At 38.4% G+C, this 11,220-nt stretch overlaps 1 protein-coding gene across 1 annotated transcript; it reads left to right on the top strand.

The window, feature by feature from the left end:
- Positions 1-2,264: 2,264 nt before the first annotated feature.
- scxb (scleraxis bHLH transcription factor b) lies at positions 2,265-7,667 on the top strand. The gene is made up of 2 exons (XM_055211230.2): positions 2,265-3,497; positions 5,590-7,667. Exons 1-2 carry the CDS (start codon positions 2,934-2,936, stop codon positions 5,626-5,628), a joined length of 603 nt encoding a protein of 200 aa, XP_055067205.2. The 5' UTR covers positions 2,265-2,933; the 3' UTR covers positions 5,629-7,667.
- The last annotated feature ends 3,553 nt before the right edge of the window (positions 7,668-11,220 follow it).

The following is an 11,220-nucleotide window of genomic DNA, read 5'->3' on the forward strand; positions in this document are numbered from 1 at the left end:
AAGAGCAATATTTGTCAGGCAGAGCTCTGGAGGGCACAGAATTCCAGAAGTTTCTAAACAGTTCACATTTTCCATCCGTCAGTCCCACTGACCTGCTTGCCGTCTGAATTCTTTGGCTTCCGAGGAACGGGGCGATTACGGCATGGAATTTCAGTCAAGACTGACTTCATTTCTGCTCCTAAAATAGAGAGGTTGGAGGGTTGGAAGTCAGAGGCAAGGCCACAGAAAGGCAATTACCAGTCAGCAGTGGAGAGATGACTTCTGGATGCCAAATTATTCCTCCCATTTCCACTGAGAGATCGAGCTTCTGTGACCTATTCTTAACCGGACCGCAGTCTATACGTCTAACTGATGAAGTCACAATTTATTACCAATTACAACTCTTCTGTAACATTTAAACGTGCGTTAAAATGAATCAGCCGATACGTTCTCCTTCTCTATATAACTATATGAGCCAGCTGTGGGTTCTGTCTGCGCTGTCAGGCGTGGTTGTTGACTGCTGGCCTGTCCTCAACTACGGCTAGACAGCAAAGTCCCCCGAGCTAACTGGAAGCGTGTCCGACGGGCATTCATAATAATGGTCTGCAGTCCTGAAGAAAAGATTAGTGATGAATTCTGACGGTTTTCTGACCCACGCCAGAAGAGTTTAACTACTAAGCATAAGGACAGGGCACTTAACAAAGAGATGACATTCCACCACATCTGTTCTGGGGAACGTAATGATAATCAGATGTAGAGACAAAGGATCTGCTGTGATTTATAGACATCCAGTACCAGCGTGCACACAGCGTTAAGGGTTATTTAGGTGATGTATGATGTTGGGGTTTTGTGAGATCTTAAGAGCTCATAATTACACTTGTGTGCACGATTCTATAATGGCTAAAAACGATAAAGGGCCTTTCTATTTTTTGGCAAAGACTGGCAAATGAAAATGTCAGAGTATATAAGACTTTCAAACACGGTTGAGAGTGCATATACTATATTGCATGGTCTCCACACAACCATTACGGGGTTCATTATGATCGACAAACGTTATCCATCAGGAGATTACTGTTAACTCCCTCAGCTTTCGGCGCTTCCTGTTTAATCAGCATTGGGAGCTAGGATCACCATTATGAATGAATAAGAATTTATGTTGTATGTTGAATTATATTTTGTAATATTAGCCCTCGGGAACCACTGTTGGGGAAAGTTACTTTTAAAAGTAATGCATTACAATATTAATGCTGGATTTCCATCGACTGTGGACCGGCTGTGGATCCGCTGCAGAATGGCGGCGGAGTCATTCAGTTTCCATTTAAGTCAATGTGTGCTTTCCACTGACTGCATTCCGAAACAACTCCGGCCATCCGTAGCCCTCCGGAACAAATACGCAGAGCTACTATTTTTGCCGGATGCCGGACAGGTACGCAGGGCGGAGCCATGACTATATCGCGTGATCATACCTCAATTGCGAGATCTCGTGTCATGATCTGGGCTGCTCCAGCAAAACGTCATAATTTAACATCATAATGGATGGAGACAAAACTACATATCGCGCGATCATTACGTGAATTTGCGAGACCTCATGGGTCCTCGTCATTTCAGCACGCAGCCGCTCTGCAACAAATACGGAACTGTTGGGTATTGGCGGACGGCAGATCTGCAGCCGCTCCGCAGTTGGTGGAAATTCAGCGCAAGTTACTTCCCAAAAAAGTAACTAATTGGGTTACTTAGTTACTTTTCATGGAAAATAATACTTACATTACTTTTGCGTTACTTTTGCTTACTTGGCTTAGGCTTGATCTTTGTCAGACCTTGTAGGTGTTTTTTATGACCAAGAAGTTCTGCATTCAGAAATTGCATATTTCTATCACAAAAATGTCAAGATCTGGCCTACCATCTCAGTTTCTGTCTCAAACTGTTCCTGCTCAGGTGCGTAATTCTAAGTGACTATTCAGTTTAATTCAGTACATTATTATATTTTTTTAAATCAAATTAATTAAACTGAAAAGTAACTTGTGTTACTTTTTTAAAAAAGGAACTTGAATATTATTGTGTACATTTATATAGTATGCGTTACTTTACTTGTTACTTTAAAAAGTAATATTATTACGTAATGCGGGTTACTTGTTATGCGTTACCCCCAACACTGTCAGGAACCATGCAATCATATTTCATGCCTCTTGTAAATGTGGTGCCAAATGATCTAGTAGGCTCACTTCCACAGAATTCAGATTGACTGAGTTTTGACAGACAGAGTATAAGGGGGTGTTCAAATTTACGCGTTAGCAAATTCAATGTGTTGTGTGAAAGTAATATCAAGAAATGTAATAAAGTAAAAGGCGAGAACAAATCTATCACAGTGAATAATCTTAAGTAGAATTTTAGTGTCGAGATCTTAAGACTATAAAGTGAAAGAGAGAGAGACAGAGAGAGAGAGAGAGAGATCCTATTCCTCCCACTAGCACACTGGATTTCACATCTACAGTGGTTGCAGGGCAAGGGGACCCCAGCCACACCCCCTGACTATAAATCCGAGGCATAAGGAAACACTCGGCTAAAATCACATGTGTGGAGGATCTGGAGCTCACACACTCATTCACTCCGATACACATGCACATGAGTGAGGAAGCTCCTTGGCATGCTGTTATTCTAAATAATAGATGACGGTAAAGAGAAGTTTTTTATGAATGAGTCAGAAGTGACTTGGTCAAGCATTGCAGGATTGGCCAAGAACGTGGTTAAATTCCTAAAGGACTGTGTTGGCTGTATTGCCAGACAGAAGCAGCTTCCAGTTTGTATGTGGACTCAAGAAAGACCAGAGAGAGTCCACGTGCATTTGAAGTCTAGGGAAGTCATCCCTGTGTTTCTATCGACCAGGCAGAATCGAAATTTGGATTCCTCTGCTCACGAGCAAAGAGCAGGATCCAGGGTCCAGTGAGGTGCTGAGCATGTCTTTCGCCATGGTACGACCAACACCGGGTCACTTCCTGTGCTCTGAGATCAGGACGCTTTCGGAGGACGACGACAACGGCAGCGAAGGATCTGGGTCTGACGATAAATCCTTTAGCATGGCTTCCCACGGCTTTAACGGCTTTAAGCTGGGCGCTCGCAAAAAAAGGTACGGCTGTCGAGCTGCGGCAGTCACCACAGAGGTCCATTCACCGCTTCCTGAAGGACGGCAGAGGAACGTCGCAAACGCCCGGGAACGAGATCGCACGAATAGCGTTAATACAGCATTTACCGCTCTGAGGACAATGATACCAACCGAACCAGCTGACAGGAAACTGTCTAAGATTGAGACGTTGCGACTGGCGTCCAGTTACATCTCTCACCTTGGGAACGTTCTGCTGGTTGGAGATGAATGTGGAGACGGCCAGCCCTGTCTCAGGAGCTCTCCAGGTTTATATCATCAACACAACCACCACCAGAAAAACACAACACCCAGCCCAGACTCAGAAAACTCCCAGCCCAGACAAATCTGCACCTTCTGTCTCAGTAACCAGAGACGACTGGTAAGTAGACTGCTTGATTGTTATTGTCAAAAACGTATATGTATGAATAACTGAATGACGTATATGACGTATCTTTCTATTGACAATTAGCAATTGCTGTAGGTCCTTAAGATATTACTGCTGTGTTATTTTGTGACAGGTCAAAGGTCAATGCATTTCAATAAGACCTTTCTATTAGCCCTGTTTAAGATAATCTGATGATGCCATTGACAAAACTGTTGGAAAGAAAGAAAACGCACATGAGATCACTTCAATATCTCAGTTGTTATTTTTCCAAGATGTCAGTGAGATTAAGTAGATATCAAATGGAAAGTGTTGCTCTATGTGCACGTCTTAGATGTTTCTCTTGCGAAAAAGACCCAGAAATTTCGCAAATGTCTCCAAAGTGATCTCAACAATGTCACAAACTGAATTCAGACTTGCGAAGTCTGCAAAAAAAAAAAAACTTACCTATACATTTTACATTAGTTTTAAACCTCCATACTCATTTTAACAGTTATCTCATTTGTTTCTATTATTTTTATTCTTCTAAGCAATTTTAGGCAAAACAATTGAGACTAACTTGATACTTAAAGGAAACACAACTGAAAAGAGCAACTTCTGAGCAAAACATTGATTCTTGGAACATCTGAACGTGCAACTGACAGATAATAAAATTCATAATGTAATTTTTTACACAACACCTCACACATGTTTCTTTATGTCCACTGTGCACACGCATTGCACTGAAAACATCTGGTTTATTCCCACGAGAACCTGAACGTCTTCCTGTGCAGTTCACGTACGTCCCGAGCTCCACCGAACCCTTCAACACCCTCATCATCATTACGAGAACTAATCCTGACCAGACCCTTTAAAGACCACCGTTTAATGAAAACACTCCCATTCTGCCTTTCATCTGCTATTTCGTATGCTGTTAGAAAAATAATTGGGCCACATTTCATGAGCAATAGAGGATCATTTCTTCTTAATCAAAATCGCAATGGCTGCAACTAATGAACAACACCTGATCAACCCAAACTTACAATTTCAGTGTTGCTAGCCAAACATTTATGAGACTTTGTTTAATCAGCTGAGAGCATTTAATATTTTAGTTATGAGCTAAATGTATGATTCACTTCTCACTTCTGCTTTCACATTGTGGCCCTAAATTGCATAACTAAAAAGCAGATGGACACAAATACATACATAACAAAAAAGTCCTAGCAGGGTGATGAGGACCTTGACCTAAAGCACATTCAGCTGGTCATTATCCTGCATATTACTTCCCAAATCAATACATTTACATGAAATATTAATTTTGATTATGTGAGTAGAGACCGCAGATGTACACTGAAAAAAAATGATTTATTGAATTTAATCAAATTTTTTAAGGTAAGTGGTTGCAATCAATTTATTTAAGCTACAATTAAACAAAAAAGATTAGTAAAGTAAAATAAAATATAAATCTTTTGTTTAAATGTAGCTTAAATAAATTGATTGCAACCACTTACCTTAAAAAATTGATTAAATTCAATGAATCATTTTTTCAGTGTACATTAAAGACACAGTACAGTTTAGTACTCATATACTAAAATATTGGCACGATTAAATATGCCAGAAAGTCACGTAATAAATATAAATATGTATAACACATTAACATGCAAGGCATTACAATAAAGTAAACAGACTTAATCCCACCTTTTCCTTTGAATAAAACTGCACACACACATAAAATGCTACTGAAATGGCACGCTCAACAGTTTACATTGATTAATATGTACCAGGTGGGTTACTCCAATACAGCGAGAGTAGAAAAAAAATGAGGTGATCTGCTCCCAAACATGACGTTATGGCGAGACCCCCACGCTCCAAAGAGATCGGATTGCGTAAAAAGAGAGATTACTGTTTAGGGTTTAGACATCTGAGTAAATCCGACCTGTTAATAATGACGGTCAGAGTTCAAATGCTCATCAGCGACTTAAGTTGTTTAGAAATCTAATGAGATAATTGTTTTTATGTGTCTGTAAAATAAATGGATGTACAAGATGTATAAAGACCCCATAACCTGCAATCTAGTAACTCTCTCTGATCACTGCTTTTCTCCTTTCAGAACAAAGGCCGAGAAAGAAAAACAGCCTTAAGGAGTTAATGAAGAGGATCAGTTCCTTCTGACTGAACTGCACATCCATTGTAAATTTGCCGTATGTAAGCCGTGTAAAGGCTAAGTGAACGTAACTCTCTTAATCCAGTTACAGCAATATAAACTTCCTAGTGGATTGCATCATTATGGACACCTACAGTGCCTTTCAGCAATTCAATATGTAGAAGCAATAAGCTATGTTACTTTTATCATAATCCCTTTTTTTTACTTGATTTTTGAAATGGACAAAAAGTGTACCTGTACATTTACCTGGACTTTTTTGCCAGTTTACAATACATATCCTCATATAAGAACAGGTACGGAAAACTTGACCGAGCGTCACATAGCCAAACCTTTGACTAGAAAACTTTAAAAATGCCTGTATTGTTTAAAAAGACTTTCAAAGGATATGTCGGCCATCTGACTGACATAAAAAATGCAGTTTATTTAGTTTTTACTTGATTTTAGAATAGTGCACAAAAATGAATTAAAAGAATTAAAATTAAAAATGAAACATTTATGTCATCATTTACTTACCCTTAGGTTGTTCCTGTATACATTTATTTGTTTTGCTGAACACAAGGATGTTTGTAATCAAGCAGGAAACAGGAGCACCACTGACTTCCATAGTAGAACAAAATACTATGGAAGTCAGTGATGCTCAAAAATGGTTTGGTTATAAACATTGCTGAACATATCTTCCTTTGCGTTCAGCAAACAAATAAATTTATGCAGGGTGGAACAACTTGAGGGTGCGTAAATGATGAATGATTTTTAATTTTTTGGTAAACCACCATGATGGTACATCAAAACTCAACAAAAACATGCACCATAAAACATATTACTAGACTACACCACAATTAAACATGTGACCTTACAAGTTCAGATATACATACAATTTGTTTATTTTATGTGCAGCATGCTTCACAACAAGGTTAACAAGCAGACTGTGGGCTGTCTGTCAGTGTGTTAAAGATGAGACAAGGCTGTGTCCGAAATAGCCCCCTACACCCTTATATAGTGAACTATTTGAAGAACATCCATTTTTGTGTCTGATATCAAAGTCGACATTACTTCCCACAATGCAGTGCACTTCAATCCCACAATGCATTGCAATAATGAGCATACAACTGATGTAAACTGCTACCAATCCACTGAGGCTTGCACCAAATGAATTCTCATGTCTCTGCAAAAGATGGCACCCGCAGCACTTCCGGCGAGCTCGCTAATTTTTATTTAGTCCTTCAAGTGGCTTATATTAATGAACTGATGTAGGGACAACATGATCTCACGGAAAGTCGTGTTAGGGGCTGTTTACACTTGGTATTAAGATGTGTTTTCATCGATCGGATCACAAGTGGACGAGAGAGACACATGACGTTTACACCTGGTATTTAAATCCGTCTCTTTTGTCCACTTTCGACCGCTTCTGTGCTGAATACTATGAGGGGGTGGTCTGTGAGACGGTGGGCGAGTCTCTCTGCTGTCATTCAAACCCGAGCGGGAGTAATTATGAGTTTATATGGACGCAAACTAATATAATGTCGGAGTGCACTGCTTGTTTAGCAAGTAAACATGCTGCACAGTGTTTTGTACATGAGTATGTAAGAGCTTTCTTTGAATTTTCAGCGCAATTGATGAAATAGGATCGCGCAACTTTCAGACGCTTTCAAAACGAAACTACGGAGATCAGCCGCTTAGTTTTATCAATGAAAGGCTAAAAATAGCGCTGTTCACCGAATGTTCACGCCAGAAGTCAAAAAAGACGTGAAACTTGTGTTTAATACCTCAGATTAGATAAATGGGCGGAGAGAAGGCGGTCGCGTGTGGCTGTTCGAACGCATTCAACCACATGTGCGTTCCGCAGCTCCAAAGCGATCCGATCGAAAGTGGTTTCGACCACCTCTGGATGTGGTTGAAAGTGGTCGAAAGTGGACGAGCTCAAAACGTTTTGAACACCGTTTACACCTGGCATTAACGTCGTCCACTTGTGATCCGATCGACGAAAACACATGTTAATGCCAAGTGTAAACAGCCTCTTATAGTCACGAAAAATTTGATTGATTTATTTGTGTACATTGCACGAAACTTAGCTTTTTTCCTGCCTTGAGCACGAATGTCCTTTTCGTGTCACTCACACAAATTTCTATAAATAGTTTTTTTTGTGTCCGTGGCACGACTTTCTTTTTTGTGTCATTTTATTCTCATTTTCCTATTTTTAAATCATTGTCGCTTGGGGTTAGATTTGGGGTTTGGGTTAGGGTGTACTTTTATGTATTGGTTTCTACACGTTTTTCTTCCGCTTTTAAAACTGTTCTCGCTTGGATTTGGGGTTAGAGTTCTTTGGATGTCTAAAAATGTAACAGAAAGTGATTCTAACCCCAACCCCAAGCGACATTGGTAAGAAAATAGAGAAAAACAATGAGAAAACAAAACATAAAATGACACAAAAAAGAAGGTGGTGCCACGGACATGAAAAACTGTAAAAAAAATTCCATAGAAATTTCAATGGTATTGCAGCTGGGTTGCCGGTAATTTGCCGTAGATTTAAATTTGTGTTGTTTGCTGGCAAGAGTTTGTTCAAAGTTAAATGAATTTTAAATATTGACAGGTCTTTGTCTTTACAGAATAAAACTATACAATAACAGCCTCGTGCAAAGCATTCTGGGAACCAGAAATCATCATCAACCTTTTTCTGTTTTGCTTCAGATTTTGTTTCCCAGAATGTTTTGCTTGATGCTGTTTTTTTAGTTTAACTCTGTAAAGACAAAGACTTGTGAATGTTTGATGTTCATTTAACTTTGAACAAAATGTTGCCAGTGGAGAGCATAAATTTGGATCTGCGGTGGGTTACCGGCAACCCAGCTGCAATTTCTACAGAATTTTTTTACAGTGGTGACACGAATTTCGAAAAAGCTGAATTTCGTGCCTTGGACGCAAGTGGATTGGTCACATTTTTCGTGACTGTAACACGACTTTCTGTGAGATCAATCTGTGTAGGGTATAGAGAATAATGGTATAGGGGGCTATTTCAGACACAGCTTAAATTTCATCTAACCAACACAGATCTTTGATCACAACATCTGTTTGTCCATGTGGTTTTGTATATAATGTATATATTTTTCTGCATTGTTTAGAATTACATTGTGATATCAGTACATATTCCGCTATTACAAGCAAACATCAATGCTAAGTTTTTTGTTCTGATATTGTAACAAAATAATTATTGTTATTTATTTATATCAGTGAAATCTAATGTGTTTAATGTCAATAAAACATTTGTATGTTTAAACCAAAAAAATATGTTTGTGAGGCTTGCATCTGTCTGAGGGATTAAATCAAACAATGGACTATAAAACAGAGACAGAGAGAGCACGACAGACTGAAAGATGAACTGAATAGCAGGTCTGGTTCTGTAAGGTTAGTCTAGATGAGATCTGCAGGTACCGTGCTGGCAGACAGTGTCCTTTACTTTACCCTGGACTACAGTCTCTCTCATTCACACACATACAGTCTGGGACTTGCATATAAGAAACTTCCTTTCCAAAGGAAACCCTTATTTGGATTGGCTTTACCCTGGTTTGAACCTGCAATCTTGGTTTTACCACCCCCATGGTCAATAAGAATATATGTAAATACTGCAAATTAAACACAAATGAAAATAATAATACATTTGTTAAGGAATATGAACAAAACATCAGACACAGTATCTTTAGATTAATCATACAAATCCTGACACAAATCATTTAAACACTGCTACAATAAATTACAGCTGTTGTTACAATAAGTTTCCCATGTTTCTTGGTCTCTTCCTATACTGTGTTAGTCGGTCACATCTAAATTTGTCTCACAATTTTTTATAAAGAATTTGAGTTTCTTTAATGCTGAGTCAAGTCAAGACCTCAGTGACCAGCTTAATCTATTTAAAATTACAATTAATTAAAACTTTTTTGACTAGTGAGTTGCTATAAATTATAAAAATAAAGTTGAAATAAGTTAAGCCGATTCAACTTTATTTTTATAATTTAATATAACTACTCACTAGTCAAGAAAATTGAATTTTGTCTCAGGAAACTCTCACAGTCAGTGAATCTTTTTGTTCAGCTCAGTCTTAATTTGCTCAATATAGAGTCTGTGAACTGTGACCAGTCCAGTGCTCCCAGATCATTGAACTCACTACTTCCTTCTCCATCTGCCTCTCTTATCCAACATCAACAGAGCTTTATCATCCCTAGTGGCTAAAGACGGCAATGTAGAGACTAGTTACCACTGCTTCAATGAACATTTCATTGGTTCAATGAAACCAACTTTTGCTTGAAAATAAGTCCCAAATAATTCAAAGGTATCCCCAAAGCTGCTGGTTAATCCAGTAGAACTGCAAATAATGAACGGGTCGGGGACATTTCACAAGACTTTTTGTCAAATAAACCTTTAGTGTCACCAGAGTACATATGTGAAGTTCTAGCTCAAAATATTATATAAATCATTTAGCATGTTAAAATTGCCAGTTTGTAGGTGTGAGCAAAGTGCCATTTTTATGTGTGTCCTTTGAAATGCAAATGAGTTGATCTCTATACTAAATGGCAGTGTCGTGGTTGGATAGTGCAGATTAAGGGGGGTATTATCCCCTTCTGACATCACATGGAGAGCCAAATTTCAATTACCTATTTTTTCACATGCTTGCAATGAATGGTTGACCAAAACTAAGTTACTGGGTTGATCTTTTTCACATTTTCCAGGTTGGTGCACTGGGGACCCAATTATTGAAACACGGAAAAAGCAACATGATCTTACAAATATGTTGGAATATATGAAATAGTCACAAAATATTTTGCTCATTTTTCCGTTTCAATGTCACGTATTTACGTAATTTTATGTGTCTGTGCCATGACTTTCTTTTTCGTGTCAGTTTCACATTGGTTACTATTTTTAAACCATTGTCGCTTTGGTATGAGGTTAGATTTGCTGTGTGCGGATGTCACTTTAAGTATTGGTTTATACTATTTTTTCGTATGCTTTTTAAACCATTGTCGCCTGATGTTATGGTTAGAGTTGGGTTTGGGAAAGGATGCCATTTTATGTAACAGAAAGTCGTTCTAACCCCAAACTGAAGCGAAAAATGGTAAGAAAATAGGAAAAAAAAGTTGATACGTGAAATGGACACGAAAAAGAAAGTCGTGGCACGGACACGTAAAATGGCGGAAATACGTGACAATGACACGAAAAATGATTATATTTTATATGATTTTTGTGACTATTTCTCGGAATTTGTGAGATCAGACTAGAAAAAGTCAGATTTTCATGATATGTCCCCTTAAAAAAACACACACAAAAGAAACAACAAAGTTCTTTAAACGTAGTTTATTTATATAACAAGCAAAAAAACACATAGATTACCTAGGAAACCAAAACATTTGTTATTTTCGATGAGGCGTTTGTTCAAGAGATCAGTTTAGTCAGACCATTAAAAAAACGAAACCGGAAGTAAAGTTTAGATCCAAACAAACGCGTATCGCGTCAGCGCACGTGCGTCTGATGAAACCGTATACAGAGTCAGGTGAGAGGCTTGCCAAATTGGAAAAAGGTGTTTTTAGTGCAATT

The sequence above is a fragment of the Misgurnus anguillicaudatus genome, chromosome 10 (assembly GCF_027580225.2).
Source record: "Misgurnus anguillicaudatus chromosome 10, ASM2758022v2, whole genome shotgun sequence".
Lineage (NCBI taxonomy): Eukaryota > Metazoa > Chordata > Actinopteri > Cypriniformes > Cobitidae > Misgurnus > Misgurnus anguillicaudatus.